General features: G+C 27.9%; 3 protein-coding genes and 1 long non-coding RNA gene across 18 annotated transcripts; 2 read left to right on the top strand and 2 right to left on the bottom strand.

Moving 5' to 3' along the window:
- Nucleotides 1–76: 76 nt before the first annotated feature.
- On the bottom strand, nucleotides 77–13355 carry LOC127068344 (uncharacterized). 10 transcript variants are annotated; one of them, XM_051004380.1, is made up of 32 exons: nucleotides 13206–13355; nucleotides 12049–12345; nucleotides 11174–11741; nucleotides 10811–10930; nucleotides 10486–10659; nucleotides 10278–10406; nucleotides 9988–10101; nucleotides 9683–9805; nucleotides 9344–9472; nucleotides 9010–9138; nucleotides 8572–8715; nucleotides 8248–8376; nucleotides 7932–8060; nucleotides 7616–7756; nucleotides 7296–7418; nucleotides 6956–7099; nucleotides 6599–6745; nucleotides 6256–6390; nucleotides 5930–6073; nucleotides 5588–5713; nucleotides 5322–5450; nucleotides 5026–5157; nucleotides 4732–4848; nucleotides 4453–4587; nucleotides 4169–4303; nucleotides 3895–4029; nucleotides 3624–3752; nucleotides 3302–3436; nucleotides 2527–2661; nucleotides 2003–2288; nucleotides 725–854; nucleotides 77–589 (listed from the first exon to the last, which is right to left on the bottom strand). In XM_051004380.1, the coding sequence occupies exons 2-32, from the start codon at nucleotides 12328–12330 to the stop codon at nucleotides 452–454; spliced, it is 4866 nt and encodes a 1621-aa protein (XP_050860337.1). In that variant the 5' UTR covers nucleotides 12331–12345; nucleotides 13206–13355; the 3' UTR covers nucleotides 77–451. The 10 variants fall into 10 exon arrangements, with proteins under 10 accessions (XP_050860337.1, XP_050860334.1, XP_050860331.1 ...); XM_051004377.1 differs by lacking the exon at nucleotides 13206–13355 and adding an exon at nucleotides 12475–12605 and having other exon boundaries at nucleotides 725–812; XM_051004374.1 differs by lacking the exon at nucleotides 13206–13355 and adding an exon at nucleotides 12475–12604.
- Nucleotides 2621–7713, top strand: LOC127068365 (uncharacterized). Its single transcript, XR_007782907.1, has 7 exons — nucleotides 2621–2887; nucleotides 5669–5875; nucleotides 5987–6205; nucleotides 6304–6537; nucleotides 6609–7147; nucleotides 7306–7481; nucleotides 7626–7713. It is a non-coding gene; the product is annotated as an uncharacterized LOC127068365 (long non-coding RNA).
- A 157-nt stretch (nucleotides 13356–13512) lies between the features above and the next one.
- On the top strand, nucleotides 13513–17354 carry LOC127068356 (protein scarlet-like). Of its 3 annotated transcripts, none has more exons than XM_051004427.1 (14): nucleotides 13513–13920; nucleotides 14345–14510; nucleotides 14596–14644; nucleotides 14721–14770; nucleotides 14891–15024; nucleotides 15099–15251; nucleotides 15345–15583; nucleotides 15678–15768; nucleotides 15834–16082; nucleotides 16183–16413; nucleotides 16530–16665; nucleotides 16753–16858; nucleotides 16977–17077; nucleotides 17173–17354. In XM_051004427.1, the coding sequence occupies exons 2-14, from the start codon at nucleotides 14345–14347 to the stop codon at nucleotides 17352–17354; spliced, it is 1887 nt and encodes a 628-aa protein (XP_050860384.1). In that variant the 5' UTR covers nucleotides 13513–13920. The 3 variants fall into 3 exon arrangements, with proteins under 3 accessions (XP_050860384.1, XP_050860385.1, XP_050860387.1); XM_051004428.1 differs by having other exon boundaries at nucleotides 13513–14261; XM_051004430.1 differs by lacking the exon at nucleotides 13513–13920 and having other exon boundaries at nucleotides 14215–14510.
- On the bottom strand, nucleotides 17338–21328 carry LOC127068357 (protein brown-like). 4 transcript variants are annotated; one of them, XM_051004431.1, is made up of 11 exons: nucleotides 20292–21328; nucleotides 20153–20201; nucleotides 19906–20086; nucleotides 19617–19815; nucleotides 19304–19496; nucleotides 18992–19183; nucleotides 18799–18901; nucleotides 18456–18677; nucleotides 18108–18349; nucleotides 17911–18011; nucleotides 17338–17774 (listed from the first exon to the last, which is right to left on the bottom strand). In XM_051004431.1, the coding sequence occupies exons 1-11, from the start codon at nucleotides 20452–20454 to the stop codon at nucleotides 17593–17595; spliced, it is 1827 nt and encodes a 608-aa protein (XP_050860388.1). In that variant the 5' UTR covers nucleotides 20455–21328; the 3' UTR covers nucleotides 17338–17592. The 4 variants fall into 4 exon arrangements, with proteins under 4 accessions (XP_050860388.1, XP_050860391.1, XP_050860389.1 ...); XM_051004434.1 differs by having other exon boundaries at nucleotides 18108–18237; nucleotides 18488–18677; XM_051004432.1 differs by having other exon boundaries at nucleotides 18456–18623.
- Between the last annotated feature and the right edge of the window lie 219 nt (nucleotides 21329–21547).

The following is a 21547-nucleotide window of genomic DNA, read 5'->3' as shown; positions in this document are numbered from 1 at the left end:
TCAGAACAAATGACATTTACCATATCGATTTAACAATTGTTTTGTATTTTTGATAAATTTCAAATATTTAGAAACATTTTGCGTTATAATGGCTTTTATTTCGAATAATTACTGTCTCCGTTACATTATTTGTTACATCATTGGTTAAAAATTGAATATATTAATGCATTATTTGAAAATATATACAAATCTATTAAATGTAGCAATTTTTTGAGACAAATCTGTTAACTATTGGTAACATATTACTGAGATCAGTTCTTTTAATTTTCAATAATTATTGATAAAGCCAAGTTCATTAAAAATAATTAATAAAAACAATTGAATCTGGCATAAAAAAAGAAAAAAAGGGTGACTGTTCTAACAACCCTACTATAACCTTTCATCATTTATACATGATGAAATATCAGCTGTATTCCTTTATAAAGCTTGTAGACATAGATGGATAATATATTTAATGTTCTGTAGTACGCATTTCAGCCATCCTCGCGTTATGACGTTCTATAGCTTCTTGATGGCGCCGGATCTGTTCCTCATGAAAAGCAATTTCGTCGCGAATACCTTCTCTCAATTTTCTTATCTGTTCCTTTTGCTAAAGTAGGGAGAAACAGTAAAAATATTTTTTTTTTTTTTTTGGAAATATATAAATCTGGCAAACATCTATCGCAATACAATATTCAAATTTTTTTGAGAACAAATCAGATATAACTCCCATTATTTAACAGACCTGATTATAAAAGTATTGATCTTCATGAGCAATTTCCATTTGTCCAAAAGCTCCTCCAGCTTCACGGATAGCACCAGCTCTGCCACCTCTATTTGAACCAGAACCAGATTGACCAGTCATTCTCGCTTGACTAGAATTAAATATTCTGTACATTCTTCTGAAAATTTATCTAATGACCCGAAAGAATATGAACCTACTATAATTATTTAATAATTGAATCAAATCCAAATCAATTGTTTATCAGGTATAACTATGATGCAATAATCAGAAGTGTCATCAAGACAAAAATAAAAACAACGTAGAAGAATGAGTAAATATTATTACTACAATGCTAAAAATAGATTATAAATCTATAGTTAGATCAAATTCAATCTCAAATTAGATCCGAAATTATTTAAATAGAAGAGTAGAAGCATGAATATACGTTTGAGTAAACACATTCCTAAATATAGATTAGTCACAAACAAACATTTGACAGTAAACATATTTCTAAATATAGATTATAATGTGACAAACATATTTAAGGTTAAATTGAATTTTCTCCTTCTATGTATATACATTACATAATATTTCATTAAAAAACGCAATCATATCGTTTACGTCGAAGGAAATAAGAAACTAAGGAAATGTTTGAAATTATTTTAAAAATAAAGGTTTCAAAGATTATAGATATATACATGTTAATGAAAAAGAGAAAGAAAATTTTCTTTTGAAACTGTTTAGAAAAATTATTAAAACCTATTCAATTATATCAGTAGACATTATTTAAGAAATATTTTTTATATACCTGAAAGCAGAAATATTCCGTGAAAATGTAGTACCGATTCGTTGCATATTTAACAATATCGTTACCTTTAAAATAATACCGGAAAAATACTACGTCTGACTTATCTTAACACGTACCAGTTCTTATACGCACTATCGAATATTCCTTCGAACAATTCGATTTTAATGAAAAGGAACCTTGCGGGAAAAATTTTCATTACTTTATAGCGATTAGTTCGAAAAATGGCCGAAGGCGGCGCTGAATATACCGACAAATATCTATATGAGTAAAAAATCTATATATCATTCTTATTCTGGTTAATCCATAAACATGTGTGTGTGTATATATATATATATATATATTCTAATCGTGATGCATATATATATATATGTATATTGTTTACATATTATATATATATATATATATATGTATATAAAATAGCACGTACTTTCATTTTCATATCGTTACACTGCTCTCAAGAATAAAAATAAAGAAAAAAAAAAAGAATTAACCTTCTGGGATCGTTTATATTCAACTCGAGCATTATCTCCTTCAATTCCGCCAATTTATATTCGCTCAAAGCAATTCGTTTACGCATTTGTGCCGTTTCGAGATTGCTTTCCAATCGTTGCATACGAATTTGTTCTTCCAGATATTGACTTTCTCGGATAAATAGTTCTCTTTCCCTGATTCTCAAAATTTGTAATCTTCTTATACTTTCTTCCGGTGTATATTGTTCCGATAAACGATAATAATCCTCTTCTTCTATAATGGTTTCCCTTAATCTACTAAGATATACTAAGGAACAAAGAAAATAAACGAAAAAGAAAAAAAAGAAAATACCAACAAAAAAAGAAAGAAAGAAGAAAAAAAAGAGAAAAAAATTAAGAAAAATTAAAAACAAATATGAAGTAACAATATACGATATAATATATGCGTATGTCTGTACGTACGGACGCTTTGCAAGTAATTATTATTAATATTATTATTAATATTACTATTAATATTACTATTATTATTATAATATTATTATTACCATCATGTTGGTCTGCTTCAGATCTCATTAACGATCTCGATTCAGTGGGAACACCAGTTGATCTCATAGATAATCCTTCCCTTCTATCAGGTTCTCTTACATTAACAACACGTCTGTTCGCGTAAGCGGGTAGTACTTAAAGAAAAACAAAATAAATAAAAAAAGAAACGGAAACAGATATGGAACAACAAATAGAATATCGATATACGAGAAATGTGCGTATATTGCACGTACGTATGTACGTACACTGCGTCGTACGCGAAGAGAATGATGCCAGGTATTCGTACAGTTTCAGAGAGACTAACAAAGTGGGGGAATAAATAGATGGTGTCATCGAACGCGTTATTCGGAATAGTATAGTGTACGGTTGTGTTGTTATTATTATTACTACTACTACTATTATTATTATTATCATCATCATCACCATCATTGTATCCTTGGGTGCCCTCGACATGGAGATAAAATCTCTTTCTATATATATATATATAAACTCATCGTAAATAAGAATAGATTTGTGTCGACGTGGAGGGGAACGAGTCAAAATATTCGACGTTCCGTTATACGTGATCAGATCGAACCAAAGGAAATGTTCCTGGTCGTTTTTTCTCTCTTTCTATTTCTATCTCTATCTCTATTTCCATCTCTATTCTTTCCTATCTCTCTATCTCTCTATTTCTCTATTTCCATATCTTTACATCTTTATCTCTCTTCTCCGTAAACGTGGTATACGTACTTACTTATTTATTTTGTAAGTTACAATTATCATTATTATTACCACGATGCGGAGTTGACAAGCTGCTCGATGATGATCTTATGTCGGGGTCACTTACGGATGATCTCATAGGAATATTTCTTTCCCTCGTAAAAGGTTCTCTTATTCCAACCCACGATTCCTCGTAATGCGGTAGTACTTGAAAGAGAAAAGAAAAAAGAAAGAAATGAAAAAGTAAATATAAGAAGAAAGAAAAGAAGAAAAACAAAAAGATAAAAATAGAACAAGCGTGAAAGAACAATTGGTATAAGAGAAATAAATGTTTGTGTGCATGTATGAATGTACGTATGTATGTATGTATGTTTTTTAAAGGAATTATTATTACCACGAGGTCGGCTTGGTAAGGTTCTCGGTGGTCTTATTTCAACTTCACTACTGGCCGTTCTCATAGGAACTCTTTCCCTCGTAATAGACTCTCTTGTTCTAGCCCGTGGTTCCGGGTAATATGGTTGTACTTGAACGTGAAAAAAAGAAATAGAAATAAAAAAGTAAATATAAAAATAAAGGAAGAAAAAATAAGAGAAAAAAATTAACGTGAAAGAACAATCGATGTATGAATATATGCATGTATTTCGTAAAGGAATCATTAATATTACCATGAGGTCGGCTTGGTAAAGTTCTTGCTAATGGCCGTACTTCGATGTCACTATCGGCCGATCTCACAGGATTGTTTGTTTCCATTATAATAGACTCTCTTGTTCTAGCCCGAGGTTCCGGATAATATGATTGTACTTGAACGTGACAAAGAAATAGAAATAAAAGAGTAAATATAAAAATAAAGGAAGAAGAAATAAGAGAAAAAAATAAAAGTGAAAGAACAATTTATGTATGAATATATGTATGTACTTTGTAAAGGAATCATCAAATTACCATAAGGTCGGCTTGGCAAAGTCCTTGCTGATGGTCTTACTTGGATATCACTATCGGCCGGTCTCATAGGAATATCTGTTTCCGTTATAATAGGCTCGGTGACTATAATTTGTGGTTCCGAGTAACATGGTTGTACTTGACATGAAAAAGAAATAGAAATAAAAAAGTAAATATAAAAATAAAGGAAGAAAAAATAAGACAAAAAAATAAATGTAAAAAAATAATCGGTATAAGAGAAACGTATGAGTATATGCATGTAATTCGTAAAGGAATCATTAAATTACCATAAGGTCGGCTTGGCAAAGTCCTCGCTGATGGTCTTACTTGGATGTCACTATCGGCCGGTCTCATAGGAATATCCGTTTCCATTATAATAGGCTCTCTTACTCTAGCTTGTGGTATCGGGTAATACGATTGTACTTGAAAGTGAAAAGAAAAAAGTAGAAATAAAAAAGTAAATATAAAAAGAAACAAAGAAAAGAATAAAATGGAAGAAACGTGAAAGAACAATAGGTATAAGAGAAACGCATAAGAGTATTTTGTAAAGGAATTATTAATGTTACCATGAGATTGGCTTGGCAAAGTCCTTACTGATGGTCTTACTTCGATGTTACTATCGGCCGGTCTTGCACGAATATTTGTTTCTGCTATAGTTCTCTCTCTTACTCTAAACCAAGATTCTGGGTAATACGGTTGTATTTGAAAGAGAAAATGAAATGAAAAGAAAATTAATATAAAAATAAAGAAAGGTAAAAAAAGAAATTAAGAAATAGAAACAAACGTGGAAAAACAATATAGGAGAAATGCATGGGTGTATGTATGTACTAAAGGATTATTATTATTATTATTATTATTACCACGAGGTGGGTTTGGTAAGGGTGCTGATGCTCTTTCTTCGATGTTACTATCGACTATTCTCACAGGACTTCCTCTTTCTCTCATAACAGAATCTCTTATTCTAAGCCATGACTCCGGATAATACGGTTGTACTTAAAAAATAAAAAAGGATACAATGAAATAAATAAAACTGAGAGAAAGAAATGTATATATAAAAGTTACCAAGAAAAAAAGGATAGAACCAAAGGTGAAAGAACACCTGTACATATACTTTGTGAGCGATTATAATTATAATAATAATTGTTATTATTATTACCATGAGCTTGAGTTGGTAAATTGCTCTGTGGTGATTCTTCTTCGGACATATCAGCCGAACCCATAGGAATTGCTTCTATTGTTCCATCAGGTGCTTTTATCGTAATCCATGCTTCGGAATGGCGTGGATCTATGTAAAGAGAAAAATAAATTATATAAATAATAATAATGAATAGAAAAGAAAAAAAATATAGGAGCGAAAAAGAGGAATATAAAAATGAAAGAAAAAATTATTATCATTATTAATTATTAGTTATTAGTTATTACCATTAGACTGATAAATAGTTTCGACTCTTGGTGGGGTGGGCATCGTTCTTTCTCTGGAATTATCATCACCCGTTCTTACAGATTCTTTATATCTAGTCCAATTATCGTTGGGATTTAATGGTTGTACTTGCAAAAAAAAGAAAGAAAGAAAAAAAAGACAGAATAGAGATATAAAAATTGTAACAAAAATTTGAAGGAAAAAAATGTATAAGGAAAGGAAGGAATATACAAATAAAAAAAGAAAAAAAAATAGAAATTGCAAGTGATGAAGTATAATCGATATAAAGAGTATGTATGTTTATACGTTTTTTAATTGATTATTATTATTATTATTATTATTACCATCTAAATATGGATCGGTTCTCGGTGGTTCCGATAATGCTCTTACTTCTCTGACAGGTTCATCACTCGATCCTGAAGAATCTCCTACCATTACATCAGTTTCTCTTAATCTAATCCATCTATCGGTTGGATGAAACGGTTTTACTTAAAAATAAAAAGAGAAAGAAGAAAAATGAGATTGAAAAAATATATCAGGAAACAAAAAAAAAATAAAGATAAAAAATTAAAAAAAAAATGGATACAAAGATAGGAAAATAATCGGTGTAGAAATTATGTGTATGTATTTTCTAAACAATCATCATCATCATTATTATTATTATAATTACCACCATGGAGAGCTGGGTCTATTCTCGTTGGTCTTCTTTCTCCGACAGGTTCGTCGCTTGATCCTGAAGAATCTCCTACCATTACATCAGTTTCTCTTAATCTTATCCATCTATCGGTTGGATGAAACGGTCTTACTAAAAAATAAAAAATGAAAGAAAAGCAAAATTGAAAAATTAAGAAAAAGAAGAAAATATATAAGGAAATAAAGAAAAATACAGATAAAATGAAAGAAAAAAGAAAAAGATAGAAACGAAGATGTGAAAACAATTAGTATATAAATTGTATGTATTTTCTAAACGATTATTATTCTTAATATTATATTATTATCATTATTATTATTACCACCATGCAGGGCTGGATCGATTCTCGGTGGTTCCGACGATGCTCCTACTTCTCTGATAGGTTCGTCGCTCGATCCTGAAGAATCTCCTACCATTACATTAGATTCTCTCAATCTAAACCATCTATCGGTTGGATGAAACGGTCTTACTAAAAAATAAAAAAAGAAGGAAGAAAAACAAAATTGAAAAATTAAGAAAAAGAAGAAAATATATAAGGAAATAAAAAAAAATAAAGATAAAAGAATGAAAAAGAATAAAAATAGAAAAAAAGGAGTAAAAACAATTAGTATATAAATTGTATATATTTTCTAAACGATTGTTATTCTTAATATTATATCATTTTGTTAATTATGATTACCACCATGCAAGGCTGGATCGATTCTCGGTGGTTCCGATGATGCTCCTACTTCTCTAGCTTCGTCGCTCGATTCTGAAGAATCTCCTACCATTACCTCAGATTCTTTCAATCTAATCCATCTATCGGTTGGATGAAACGGTTTTACTAGAAAATAAAAAGAGAAAGCAGAAAACAAGATTGAAAAATTATGAAGTAAGAAATAAAGAAGAAGAAATATATCTAGGAACAAAGATTAAAAAAGAATAAAACTAGTAACAAACGTGTGAAAGGAATCGGTATAGAAATTGCATTTATTTTCTAAATGATTATTGTTACTAGTATTATATTATATTATTATTACCACCATGTAGGGATGGATCGATTCTCGGTGGTTTTGGTGGTGCTTTTATTTCTCTGGCTTCATCGCTCGATCCTGAAGAATCTCCTACCATTACATCTGATTCTCTCAATCTAATCCATCTATCTGTTGAATGAAACGGTTTTACGTAAAAAAAAAAAGGAAAGGAACAAAAACAAGAATGAAAAAGTAAGAAGTAAAAAATAAGAGGACAAAGAAAAATTAAAAAAACGAATAAATAAAAAAGAAGAAATAAATATAGACAATCAATTATTATAGGAATTAGTAATTTTTAAACATTATTATATTATTATTATTATTACCACCATGCAGGACTGAATCAATTCTTGATTGCGATGGTGCTCTTACTTCTCTGGCATCATCGCCAGATCCTGAAGAATCTTCTCCTCTTGTAACAGAATCTTTTAATTTAATCCATTTATCGGCTGGATAGAACGATGGTACTTAAAAAGAAAGATAGGAAAAATGGAATGTATAAAAATATGTAAAGGTACAAAGAAAATAGAAATCACAAAATAAATGAAAGAGACTAATAAAATAAATAGAAGAGAGAATAATCGGTATACCAAAAATCTTTTTATATATTTTCTAAGCTATTATTATGATTATTATTATTACCATCAGATTGATGTAATGGTTCGTTCCTCCGTATGGTGTGGGTTTTTCTTTCTTCTCCACTATCATCGCTCGTTGATTTATCAGATTCTGTTATTCTAATCCATCTTTCACTGCGATAAAGTGATCGTACTTAAAAAAAAAAAAAAAAAGAAAAAAAAATAGAAGAATGAGAACTGTAACAAAAAAATTAAAAAGAGAAATAAAAAGAGAAGACAAAGATAAAAATCAATGCCAATCAAAAAATTGATATAGGAATTGGATTAATTAAAATTATTATTATTACTATTACTATTAAAATTATTATTATTATTATTACTATCACCAGATGATTGAATTGGTTCTTTCCAACGTGCTCTTTGCGCCCGCCTTATTTCGTTTTCATCACTCGTTCTTATATCAGATTCTTGTGCTTTAAACCGTTTATCGCTGAATGGAATGGGTCGTGCTTGGAAGAAAAAATAGAAGAATAAAAATATAAGAACGTTTGGAAATACATAAGAAAACAAGGAAGTAATAAAAATAAAAAATAAGTCAAAGAAAAAAAAAAGAAAATACAAACGTGCAAAAATAATCATATGTACGAAAAATGTATGTATGTGTGTACTTCAACAATTATAATAATAATTATAATTATTATTACGTGCACTGGATACGATCGGTTTGATCTTCGGTGCTTCCGACGATGGTCTTAATTCTCTGCCTTCATCTGATCCAGAAGAGTGCCTTTGCTTCATAAAAGAATCTCTTAATCTAATCCATCTTTCGCTGGGTTCGAAGATACGTACTGAAAAAATAAAAAAGAAGAAATAGAAAATCAATATGTTAAAAAGGAAAGAACGAAGATGTATAGGGGAACACGGGAAAATAAAAATAAAAGAATACAAAAAAAATAAAAAACGGTCATCGAAAATAAAAAAATAAAAAAAATAAAAACGAGCCTACGTATTGATTATTATTAAACGAACGCAAAAATAGATAAAAATAGAATAAAATGCAATATCCAGACAATTATTATTATTATTATTATTATTATTATTATTATTATTATTATTATTATTATTATTATTATTATTATTACCAGATTGACGGTCACTTGGTTCTTTCTTTGATAGCGTCTGCGTTATTCTTTCTTCGTCACCACCATCCCTCGGTCTTGCCTGAGATTCTTTTAATTTCGTCCACTTATCGCTTGGATGAAACCATTGTGCTTATGAGAAAAAGAAAAAGAAAAAGATGAATTAATTAATTTATGAATAAATAAATAAATAAATAGAAAATTGAAATGTAAAAAAAAAGAAAAAAAAAGAATGAAAATGTATAAAAGAGCAAAGGTAAAATAAAAATGAAAGAATATAAAAAGAGATTATTATTATTATTATTATTATTATTATTATTATTATTATTATTATTACCACCACCAGATTGATGAGTTGGTTCTGTCCTTGATTGTGATTGCGTTGGCCTTTCTTCGTCAGTATCATCGATCATTGCTATATTTTCTTCTGATTGAATCCATGTAATGTTGGAATGAGATGATGATTCTTGCAAAAAACAAAAAAAGAAGATAGAAAAATAAAAACGTAAAAAATAAAAATGTAACAAAAAAATAACAATGTGTAAGGAAACAAAGTAAAAGAAAAATGAAAGAGGAAAGAAACAAATGTGGCAGAACCAATCGGTATACGAGAAACGTGTTTCAGTATTTTCTAAGCGATTATTAATATTACTATTACTGTTATTATTATTATTACCAGTAGATCGATGAATTGGATCACTCCAACGTACTGTTGGTTTTTTCCCTGCTCTATCATCACCCGATAATATATCAGATTCTTTTATTTTAACCCGTTTCTCGCTGGGATGAAACGGTTGTGCTTGTAAGAAAAATTAGAAGATTGAAAATGATAAAATAGGATGATAATACATAATGAAAATAAGAAGAAAGAAAAATAGAAATGAGCTTGAAAAAACAATAGGATATACGAAAAATATGCGTATATACTTTCTAAGCGATTATTATCGTTTCTATTATTATTATTATTATTATTATTATTACCAGCAGATTGATGAACTGGTTCGGTCATCGTTGATGCATGTGATGTTCTTTTTTTGATACTATCATCTGTTGTTCTTACATCAGATTCTTGTATTCCTATCCGTCTGAGTTGTGCTTGCAAAGGAAAATAGAAAAAATTAAAACGTAAATAAAAAAAATTAATGGGGAAAGAAAAAAAAAATGCGATAGAACCAATTGGTATACGATAAATATGTTTATGTACTTTTTAAGCGATTATTAATTATGCTTATTATTATTATTATTATTATTATTATTATTATTATTATTACCAGCAGATTGTTGAACGGGTTCAGTCCATCTTGCTCTCAGAGATGCTCTTTCTTCTCTGCTGTCATCGGATGTTCTTGTATGAGATTCTTTTATTTTAGCCTTTCTATCTTTCTGGTGTAAGGATTGTGCTTGCAAGAAAAAACAGAAAAATAAAAATGTGGAAAAGAACTACATCCAAGAGATTATTATTATTATTATTATGATTACCACCATGTTGAGTTGATTCGGTTCTTGATGGTCCGCTCCTTGGTGGTTCGGCCCTTGGTAATGCTGATCCTGGTATTATTCTTTCAACAACATCGGCCGCTCCTGCAGGTTCTTCTCTAGTTATATCAGATTCTCGTAAATTTAGCCATTTATCGTTAGGATAAAACGATGATACTTAAAAAAGAAAAAATGAATATAAAATTAAAATGATATGTTAGGGAACAGGGAAGAATAAAAATGAAAGAATGAAAAAATAGAAGCTAATGTGAAGGATTATTATTATTATTATTATTATTATTATTATTATTATTATTATTATTATTACTGTTAGATTGATGAAATTTTTGGGTTGTCCTCGGCGATATCTTTTCTCTACTACTTCTGCTCGTTCTTACATTGGATTCTTGTATACTATGCCGTCTATCAGTGGGACGATACGGTTGTTCTTGCAAAAGAAGAAGCAAAGGAACAAAGAATTAAGAAATAAAAATATTAATAAAGAGAGAAAAAAGAATCCTGGTAAATATATAAGGCAACAGTAAAAAAAAAAAATAAATAAAAACCTAGAGTAAAAAAATCTAAATGCAAATTGGTATATGTAAATGGACGGTATTGTTATAATAATTTATAATTTTGCAATTTTGATTACTATTATTATTATTACTATTATTATTATCATTATTATTACCATCATGTAGATCGGACTCCAATGTTCGTGGTAATTCGGACATCGGTAATTGTCTTTGTCTGTTTCCTACCAATGATTCGGTCGATTTTGATGATTTTTGATCGGTCGACATTAACGATCTTAGTTCTGTTAACATTGATCTTCTTTCTTCGATTCTCGCAGTTGCACCTTCTTCGTTGTCCTCGTCGGACAATTGTGTCAGATCGCTGTACGTCATATAACTACTAATCCTAGGTTGGGCGGATCTAGATCTAGATGATCTATAGACTCTGGGAGACGTTGCTGTTCTTGGCGGGCTTAAACTACGACTTCTTTCTGATGATAAATTAGAAGAAGAAGAAGAAGAACTGGCAAAATATGGATCGAATACTATATCGCTTATTCTTATCAAATTATCCAATAATGTATCTATTTCTTGGGGAACTTCAAAACCCAACATGTAAGCGGAATACTCCATTGCATCGTCGCATTCATCTTGCTTCCTTTTATGAGGCTTTAATAATTTCCAAATTTGCAGATTGAAATGGGATGGACGATAGCTTGTTTTCTTTGGTGATTTTTGTTTGATCTGAAATATATAAGTAGATATTGAATAAAAGAGATGAAAATAAAAAATGAAAAAAGTAATTAAAAAAAAAAAAAAGAAAAAAAAAGAAAAGAAAATAATAATTCCAAATTAACGGAAAAAAAGATAGTTTGAAAGTTTGTTTATAAAGATTTTTTTCTTCTTTTTCTTTTTTCAAAAATTCGATGATCTTTTCGATAAATAAATATATATATTTATACATACATACGCATATATTATATACATATATATGTGTATATATATATATCGCGTATCGTGTATACTTGTATATATATTATTCTAATTTAACCTTCGATAGGAGCGTATAAATATCCAGTTTCGCCAAACTCTTCAATTTTTCCCAACGTTCCTTAATAGAGTTCATGTCTCTATCCGTTTTGAATTTATTGTTCAAACATTCTCGTATTTCTATCCATAGTCGTTCCTTCGTATCTTCACTAGATTCAGATTCGACTATTTCACAACGATTCTTTATCAGGATGAATAAAAACATGTCCTCTTCATCCGACCAAAACTGATTATTGGTTTCTGATGCATTTCCTGATGATGATGGTAACGTTGACGGATCCATTTTGTCAAATAATAACTGGAAATGATGGTATAAAGATAGAGATGGTAGGACTAGTAAATTATTCAAAATAATAATAATAATAATAATAATAATAATAATAATAATAATAATAATAATAATAATAATAATAATAATAATAATAACCAGAGAGTAAGTTCCTTCTGTTTTTGTCTTATTGTTAAATATATGAGATATACATTTAATGATAAAATTAATGATAATAATAACAATAATAATAATAATAAATATTTTCATATATTAGAAATATATCTTTGATTAAAGTATTAAAAAGTCTTAAACTATGAAATAAAAAAAGGATGAACAAATGAAAATGAAAATGAAAACGAAAAAGAAAAAGAAAAAATGACAAAAGCAAAATAAACAATTATTTCACCCTCATTTTAATAATGAATTTCAATATTGAAATGCAAGATATATGCGTATAGAAGTGAAATATAAATAAAAAAGAAAAAAATCGAAGGAAATTTAGAAATAACTAATTTTCTAATTATAAGAGATACGAGACACGATGATAACGATTAAAACTGTACTATGTATAAGGTACAACTAAACGTCGGTTATATTTGACACGATATTATGTACATATATACTCTCCTTCGATATTAACATCATCCTTTGTTTCCTTCTTGTTATTGTGAAAATGAGAGAAATGTGAGGATTAAAATGGGTATGAGTATAAGAGAGATAGAAAGAGGAAGAGAGAAAGAAACAAAAAAAGAGTCAAACTAAAATCTTCCATAGCGTAAACGAAGGGGACACATAAACGTAAACATTATTTCGTTTCACCTTCGCTAACTATTATGGTGTAATCACAACAAATCGATAACTAATTTAATCTAAATAATGATACTTACTCTTTTTCCTTCGAAATTGATTTACGTAAAAATTTATATTTTTACGCATTTTTATTAAGACCATTAATACGTTCTTTTTGTAATCTAATCTCAGGCAATTTAGCCGTGATTACTTAGATCATAATTGGAACTTTCTAAAATCCCTTTTTGTATAAACATCAATTTTAATAGATTAGCAAGTGAATGAATGATCTGAAAAATCATTTAAGAAATAAAATGAATTTATGCATGGATTATATATGTTAAATGATTTACATACTAATTACACATTCTATCTATTGATTTCTATTTTTCTATCTGATTAATTTTCCACGTATCATAGAGCTGCAAGTTCGTTGCACAACGCTGTAAAGCCCGCTAGGTATATAAGTCTCTCCTTCGTCTCTTTTCTTGCAATAGTGCAGTTAACAGGTGATTCTATCGGTGCAATGCATGTATAAATATATAGTGTCTTGAAAAACGCATTCGGCTTTTGGTTACCCTTTTAGCAGATCCGTCATGTCTTTATAAGAATCTTGATCTTATTTTGAGATTGAAATTAGTGAAATATTACCTTCACGTGTCGAACTTATTCATCTTTCTTTTTTATTTATGTATTTTTAACTTTTATTTTTTTTTTTTCAAAGAAGTAAAAGTTAGAAGTCAAAACTGGATAGGGCATCTCATCGATTGATTTTTTACATTTTGTTGTTCGTTCAACGATTGGAACATCCAAGTAAGTCTATGTTTCTTCATTATCATTATCATCATCATTATCATCTTCGTCATCGTCGTCATGTCAATTATCAGAAACGCCCATTCCTATTGAAATTATTTTCCTTACGTAAACCTCATTAGAATAGTTACAGACATCACATAGCATTGATTGATATCGAACCAGTATTTTATATAACTTCATAAGATCAATTTACGAGGTTGTTTCCATCTACAAATTCCTGTGAATTTTTAAACATTTTTATTAATTGTGTCGTACGATATTTATTATTATTATTATTATACTGCTTACTGTCTATATCAATTGTTACGAAACATCTATATTTTATGTGAATCATAATTGTACGAATTTTATGTGAATCTATTTATAATTCGTACTATTTATAATTCTAATCTTGCATCAGCATGAATATTCTTTTGTGCAGATGCAAACTGAAATCAAGTATCCAGTTGTACCAGAAGATCCTGGAAAAAAATTTAATTTAATATGGAAAAATATATCTTTTGTCGTGAAAAAAAAAACAAGTCAAAATTATTTAAAGAGTTTCCTCGGATTAGACAAATTCGAATATGTTCGTATTTTGAATGGAGGTATTAATAGTTTTAATAATTAATTAATATTAATAATAATAGTAATAATATAATTTATGTCAATATATATAAAATGTTTTTATAGTAAATGGTATTGTTCAATCTGGAACATTGATGGCTATCATGGGTCCGAGGTAAGATCAAGCAATTTTCAAAAATCTTGAATTAAATGTCTTACAAAAATGTAACAAACCAAATTGTATTTTATAGCGGATCTGGGAAGACAACTCTCCTTGCGACATTGAGCCGACGAATAAAAGGTTTCGATATCTTTATAATTTATCTCACAATTTCTTATAAAAAAAAAATGCTACAATTTTCTTTATTATTATCATTTGTACTATTATTATTATTGTTATTATTATTACTATTGTTATTAGGCGAAATCGAGGGTGAAATTTTATTGAACGGAAAATCAATTAGCAAGGAAGAAATGATTAAAATATCTGGTTTTGTACCTCAACAGGATCTTGCTATCGAATCATTGACCGTTCAGGAACACATGGAATTTATGGTCTGTTTGTAGGTCTTATTTAATTATTAACATATCGGATTAACGCTTATAGAATTGTTCCTTTATTGAATTAGGCATGTATGAAGATGGATCGAAGATATCGTGCTGGTTTAAGAAAGTTAAGAATATCTGTACTGTTGACAGAATTGACATTGATCAATTGTGCTAATTCAAAATTGTCAGCATTGTCTGGTGGTGAAAAAAAGAGAGTGTCCTTGGCAGTACAAGTAAGAAGAAGGCTAATCGCAAACCTTCGGAATTAATTTGAAAATTTTCTAAATATATTAACATCATTTCTAACAGAAAGTTCTTTGTAACAGTTATTGACAGAGCCCAGTATTCTCTTTTGTGATGAACCTACGACAGGTCTTGACAGTTACACAGCTATGACAGTATTGAATACCCTTCATGATGTTTCTAAAAGGGGTAAAATAGTTATCTGTTCGATACATCAACCAACTTCAGGTTTATTCGACATTTTTCATTGGCTTTTATTAATTTCTGCCGGTCGAGTTGCTTTTCAAGGCTCGGTAATCGACGCCACAAATTTCTTTGATAGGTAAATCCTGAAAAAAAAAAATATTATTTATCTTATTATTTTTCTTCCTTTTTTTTTGTTTTTTTTTTTATATCATTTGATCTACTTTTGCTAGTTTAAATCTACACTGCCCATCAATTTACAATAATGCTGAGTTCTACGTGTCCCAATTATCTGAGAACGATGAGGATAAGAGTTCTGAAAAGGTAAAATTAATTGGTATTGATTACGAAGTAAGAAAAAGACAAGATGGACATTTTTTGTTAAACAGGTGAAATGGATCTGTGATCGATATGAAGAATCAATTTATGCAAAGAAAGTTTCATCGTTGATTAAAGATTACCACGGATATGTTAAAGAGGCTGATAACTTTCCAATAATATTTTCGGACAATGTACTATCAAAAAATGATTTTAAAAAGATCGGATTATTAACTCAAATCAAATGGCTTCTTTGGCGAACTTACATCGATTACAAGAGAAATCTCTCTTCTATATTCCTACGATTTATAATTTATTTGGTAAGTAACAAATGTAAAAATAGAGATGAATTTTACAGATCAATTTTATTTTTTATCATATATGATGACTATTAAAATTTAAAGAATATCAATATGAAAGTTTGTAGGTATTTTTATATCTTTACCATACGTAAACGTAGCTGAGAAAGTTGATCAAAATAGTATACAAAATATTCAAGGTCTCATGTACTTGACCGTAGTGGAAACTTCGTTTACATTCAATTACAACAGTTTTTATATCTTTCCAAGAGAATTGCCGTTACTTTTGTACGATATCGCAGCGAACTTATATAATCCAACATCATATTACATTAGTAAAATTCTAATTATGGTAATTCATTAAAAATAATAATAATAATAATAATTAATTCATTTGAAAAAAAAAATATACGTAATCCGATTCAGACAAATTACCCAAGTCATAATTAGAATTTATAAATTGTTTAGATTCCAAGTACCATATTTCAACCATTTTTATATGCTGGAATAATTTATCTTATCACTGGACTGAAAGGTGGATTATTTGGTTTCATTTATTTCGTTATACCAATTGTGTCATGTGCATTTAGTTCTTCTGCTTTTGGTATACACGTACTATAATTATATTATCTAGATTTATTTTTTGAAAAATGAAATAACAAGGCCAATTTATTCTTTCTAATCTCAACAGGACTTTTGATGTCAACACCCTTTGATTCAATAGATAAAGCTTCTTTGGTATCAGTACCAATTGATTTTATATTTCTCTTGTTTTCTGGCATCTTTTTACATATAGGGTCAGTACAATTATTGTTACTATTATTATTATTAATGTCATTATTGTTTTTGTTACATTATTTTAATAAAAAAGTTAATTTAATTTATAGTGTTTTTCATTTTTTCTAATCTCTTTAGAAATTTATTACCATTAATATCATGGATGAGATATTTGTCTATATTTTATTATGCTTTGGAAGCTGTTTCTTTGGTGCAATGGGGACAATATGATCATATAGGTATATATTAAACAGACTTTTTTTTTAAATATATTATCTATTATATTATTTCTAATATATTATTAATTTACTAATTCTCTTTTTTTTTCCTTTAGAGTGCTTACCAGATCCAGAAATACCTTGCATCTCTACTGGGTTAGAAGTACTTGATAAATATGGTTACATAAACGATCATTATTACATTGATTTATTAGGTCTTCTATTAATATTTCTCCTCAGTCATTTCGCCAATTTTTTGGTATTTCGTTATAGAAGTCAAAAGGAACCAGTTTATTAGAAATTATATATATATATATATATATATATATATATATATATATATATCATCCTTGTGAATTATGTATAATATTAAATAATAATAACAATTATACAGAAAAAAGAATAAAATTAATGTAAAACTTGACTGTTACACTTACATACCTAATCAACAAATTAGTTCTAATAAATTACATCGTATTTTGCTAATGCTAGTTATCTTACTTTTTTTAATATGTCTGTTTTTCTTTCTTTTTTTTTTAAGATAAAAGACTTATTCTCCTGCTTCTTTTAATTCCAAAGTATCCAACGATAGACATAAAGATCGTTAAGAGTATCATTCCACATAAATCTAAGATAAAGTTGAGTTCATTATAACCATACTCGTATAAAACTTCCGTTCCATTTTTTAAACATGGTAATCCTTCGTCTGGCTCACATTCTAAAACATCATATTTACGTTTACGTTTCTCCAATCTTCATTACCTTCATTAAAAAAAAAAAAAAAAAAAAAAAAAAAAAAAAAAAAAAAAAAAAAAAAAAAAAAAAAAAAAAAGCTAAGATAAAAAATTTTTTACCAATTTTATTAACGTGAGACCAATAGAGTATTGAAAGACATTCGTTGATATAATAAAATATTGACAAATATTTTATATATCCCAAAAAAATTGGTAAACTTCTAAATAAAAAAATTCATTTTAATTAATAACGTTTTCAAAGACAATTTAATTTATCTCTCATATTATTATTAATTACTATTAATCCATGGACTGACCTCAAATTATAAAACATACCAGCAGTTAAAAGAAAAAACATATCGATTGGTACCATAATCATTGACGTTAAATTAACATTCAGTGTCCAGCTTGACATCATCATACCATAAGCAGTACCACAAATTGCACCTAACGCCGTTGTAAGACAATAATATGAAATATCATTCCAATGAATGTTATTATGCAATGTCAAAATTATTGACAATGTAAATATAAATGATTTTATTATAGATTTTGGTATCTGAAAATATAATTTCAATATGTATATATAAATATATATATATATAAATTTTTATAAAAATAAACGAATTATACAAAATTATAATATAATGTTGTTATAATGTTACCAATCCAATAAAAGTAGCAATGTAATAAACACCTGGACCATAGATCGAAGTTTCACGAAGATAATTAATTATATCTGATGGTAATTCGTATATTACTGAATAAGCAACCGTAAATATTATTTCAGACGTCATTAGGTATAATGCTCCTCTAACATTTTGCATTCCTTTCTGTGTATTAGAATTATTACCATAAAAAAATACACTTACGACTATCATAGATATCTGCATGAAAAAAAAGAAAGAGAAGAAAAATAATAATAATAATTGAACGAAAATTAGCAAAGATAAATTTTTATGGAAAATCTAATTTTTTTTCTATTTTTTTTTCTCTTTTTTTTCTTACCAAAAAAGATATCCATGATAAATTATCAGAAAAAAGTGTCCTCTTTTTTTTTTTATAAATTCTCCAGAGTAACCAAAAAAGTTGTTTCAATGGTCCTGGTTTACTGTAAAATAAAAAGAGAGAAAAAAAAAAAGAAATCGAACTTTCTACAGAAGAAGTTTTAAAATTAAAAAAATCGACGTATTCTTATTACTTGCATAAATTCGATTGTATCTTTTCTTTGGAATCTCTGTTAAAGGCAGGTAATTTGTAATAAGATGATTGTAAAAATGCTTCGGATATTTTTAAAGATTGTTCTTCGGTCGATTTCATTGAATCATGTTGAGATAAAATACTAATGTGGTATTCCAATTGATCTATGCCAGCTGGACATTTGAATCCTAAACTAATATAAAAAATATATATATATAATATATACAATTTGTTCATTGAAATAATTTTGATTAAAATAAAAAATGCCAATAAACATTATTATTATTACTATTTAAGAAAAGAAGATTAATACCTTTCAAAAAACGGCTCGAGATCTTTAATACTCCCAGAAAAAATATTTCTACCGTCAGCTAATAAAACAATATGTGTAAATAAATTATACACTGCCATTCCTGGCTGATGAACAGTGCAAATGACCAAAGTATCCTTAATTGATATTGATTTTAACATTTGTACAACATTCATTGCTGTGAGACTATCAAGATCTATATATATATATGTACGTTACATACGTATGTATGTGTTAAAGATTCAATTATTATTAATTATTTCTGTTTTGAATTATATCACAGTATTTTAAGTAATATATTTAAACTGTCAATTACCTGTTGTAGGCTCATCTAAAAAAATAATTTTAGGTCTAGCAACTAATTCCGAGATTAGAAATAATCGTTTCCTTTCGCCAGCTGACAATTTTGTTATTAAGTTATTTTTACATTCATGTAATCCAAATTCATTTAAAAGTTTATTGGTTCTATCACTTCTTTCACGATAACTCGTGTTTTTATCCATTTTTAATGCACACTGTAATTATTTAGAAAAAACCTAAGCTTTTCTATTATTAGTTTTTTCGATAATCAACAAAAGTTTAAACATATATATACATATATATACCATAAACAAAAGATGTTCTCTAGGCGTAAGATCAATAGATATTTCATTATATTGATCCATGTAACTCGAAATTTGTGACATAACAATATTAGAAACATCTAATCCATTAATTTTGATACTACCACAACTCGGTTGAATTTTTTTTGCAATCGTACTTAACAAAGTAGTCTTTCCAGCGCCACTATAATTATAAAACAATTGATTAACGATCTAAATACATTCATTTTCTAAATCTAATCTTACATACCTTGGTCCCATTATAGCAATCATGTTATTACTTTCCACATAACCAGACACTGCAAATAATTCATTATTAAACGAACTTAAAAACAATTTGTTAATTAATCGTAAAATTAACAACAGAAAAAATTTCTAATTCCAATTACCTTGCTTTAATATTTCTAATTTTCTAATACGCGATTTTCTTCTAATATTAGACCAAACAGATTGTAGAAACGTTTGTTTTTGATCATTTATGCTAACTGTTACATTTTCCCAAGACAATGTAATCTTTTTTCGATTATTTTCATTACTAACAACGAAGTCCATTTCAGAATATAATTTACCATTCAAGAGAGTCACTGAATTAAACTGACGATTAGAATTTTCTCAGCGACGAGAGCATCTGAACATTTTAAATCATCCTTATCATTGTTATCAGTTTCTAAACAAAATTCATTGTCAAACAGTTTCTTTTTTTTACTTTCATGATCGTTGACACTATAAATGTTATCTTTATGACCAAGTAGATTAAAATTGTATTCATTATCATACTTTATAATGAGACGCGAGTAAAACGTAGAAAACAACGCACATTTTTCATTTATTTATATTTTAATATTATTTCATCGGAAGTTCGAACTTAAATTCTCTGTAAGCGTGTGTGTGTGTGTATTTTATTATGTATCTGTGTATGTATATATATATTTATATATTTGTATGTAATTTCCTTCAAAAAGAAAGGAAGACGAGTTAGATATATAATTAAATTAAATATTATTCTATTTATATCCATTATTTATATTCTGTTTATATATATATATGTGTGTGTATATATATATGTATATATAAAAAGAAGATAATATAATATGACCGAGTTAGATCGCACATTCATGTCTTCACAAGCACACTAACGCGCGCGCGCACACACACGTTCATACTGATTTTAAATATTTATAGTGTATACTATAAATATATATGTATATGTATATGAGATTAGATACATATATATTGTAGATCGATTAATTAAAGCATGCAACATGTTTTATTATTGACATCTAAGGATTAATATTTTTTTCATGAATTTATGTAAATATGCATGTATATTACGTATGTGTTAATTTTTTTTGTTTATTTTTCTGTTTTCTTTTTTTTAAATAGGCTTGCTTGCTTGCTCGTTAAGTATAAAAGTGCAAACGATTATGAAGAAAGATTAGTCATTCGATTCGGTAAAAAGTGTTCATAACGTGTAAAATACGCATTATTTACAATACTACAGTATAATAATAATAATAATAATAATAATAATAATAATAATAATAATAATAATAACAACAACAACAACAATATAATAATATTAATATATATATATATTAGAAAGATAAAAGAGAAATCTACTTCATCTACAAAAAAAAATCCCACA

Source organism: Vespula vulgaris, chromosome 13 (assembly GCF_905475345.1).
Source record: "Vespula vulgaris chromosome 13, iyVesVulg1.1, whole genome shotgun sequence".
In the NCBI taxonomy this organism is placed as follows: Eukaryota; Metazoa; Arthropoda; class Insecta; order Hymenoptera; family Vespidae; genus Vespula; species Vespula vulgaris.
The sequence above is the reverse complement of the archived record's forward strand: the minus strand, read 5'-3'. Positions and strand labels throughout refer to the sequence as shown.

Coding starts and splice junctions, on each gene's coding strand:
- LOC127068344 (XM_051004374.1), bottom strand. CDS start 12,585: ATGAAAATATTTATTATTATTATTATTGTTATTATTATCATTAATTTT. Junction 12,346..12,474: donor CAGAAGGAACTTACTCTCTG/GTTATTATTATT, acceptor CATCATTTCCAG/TTATTATTTGACAAAATGGA. Junction 10,931..11,173: donor GGAGTCCGATCTACATGATG/GTAATAATAATG, acceptor TTCTTTTGCAAG/AACAACCGTATCGTCCCACT.
- LOC127068356 (XM_051004427.1), top strand. CDS start 14,345: ATGCAAACTGAAATCAAGTATCCAGTTGTACCAGAAGATCCTGGAAAA. Junction 14,645..14,720: donor ATGGCTATCATGGGTCCGAG/GTAAGATCAAGC, acceptor TGTATTTTATAG/CGGATCTGGGAAGACAACTC. Junction 17,078..17,172: donor GGGACAATATGATCATATAG/GTATATATTAAA, acceptor TTTTTCCTTTAG/AGTGCTTACCAGATCCAGAA.
- LOC127068357 (XM_051004431.1), bottom strand. CDS start 20,454: ATGGACTTCGTTGTTAGTAATGAAAATAATCGAAAAAAGATTACATTG. Junction 20,202..20,291: donor ATTAGAAATATTAAAGCAAG/GTAATTGGAATT, acceptor AATTATTTGCAG/TGTCTGGTTATGTGGAAAGT. Junction 17,775..17,910: donor GTCTCACGTTAATAAAATTG/GTAAAAAATTTT, acceptor ATGATGTTTTAG/AATGTGAGCCAGACGAAGGA.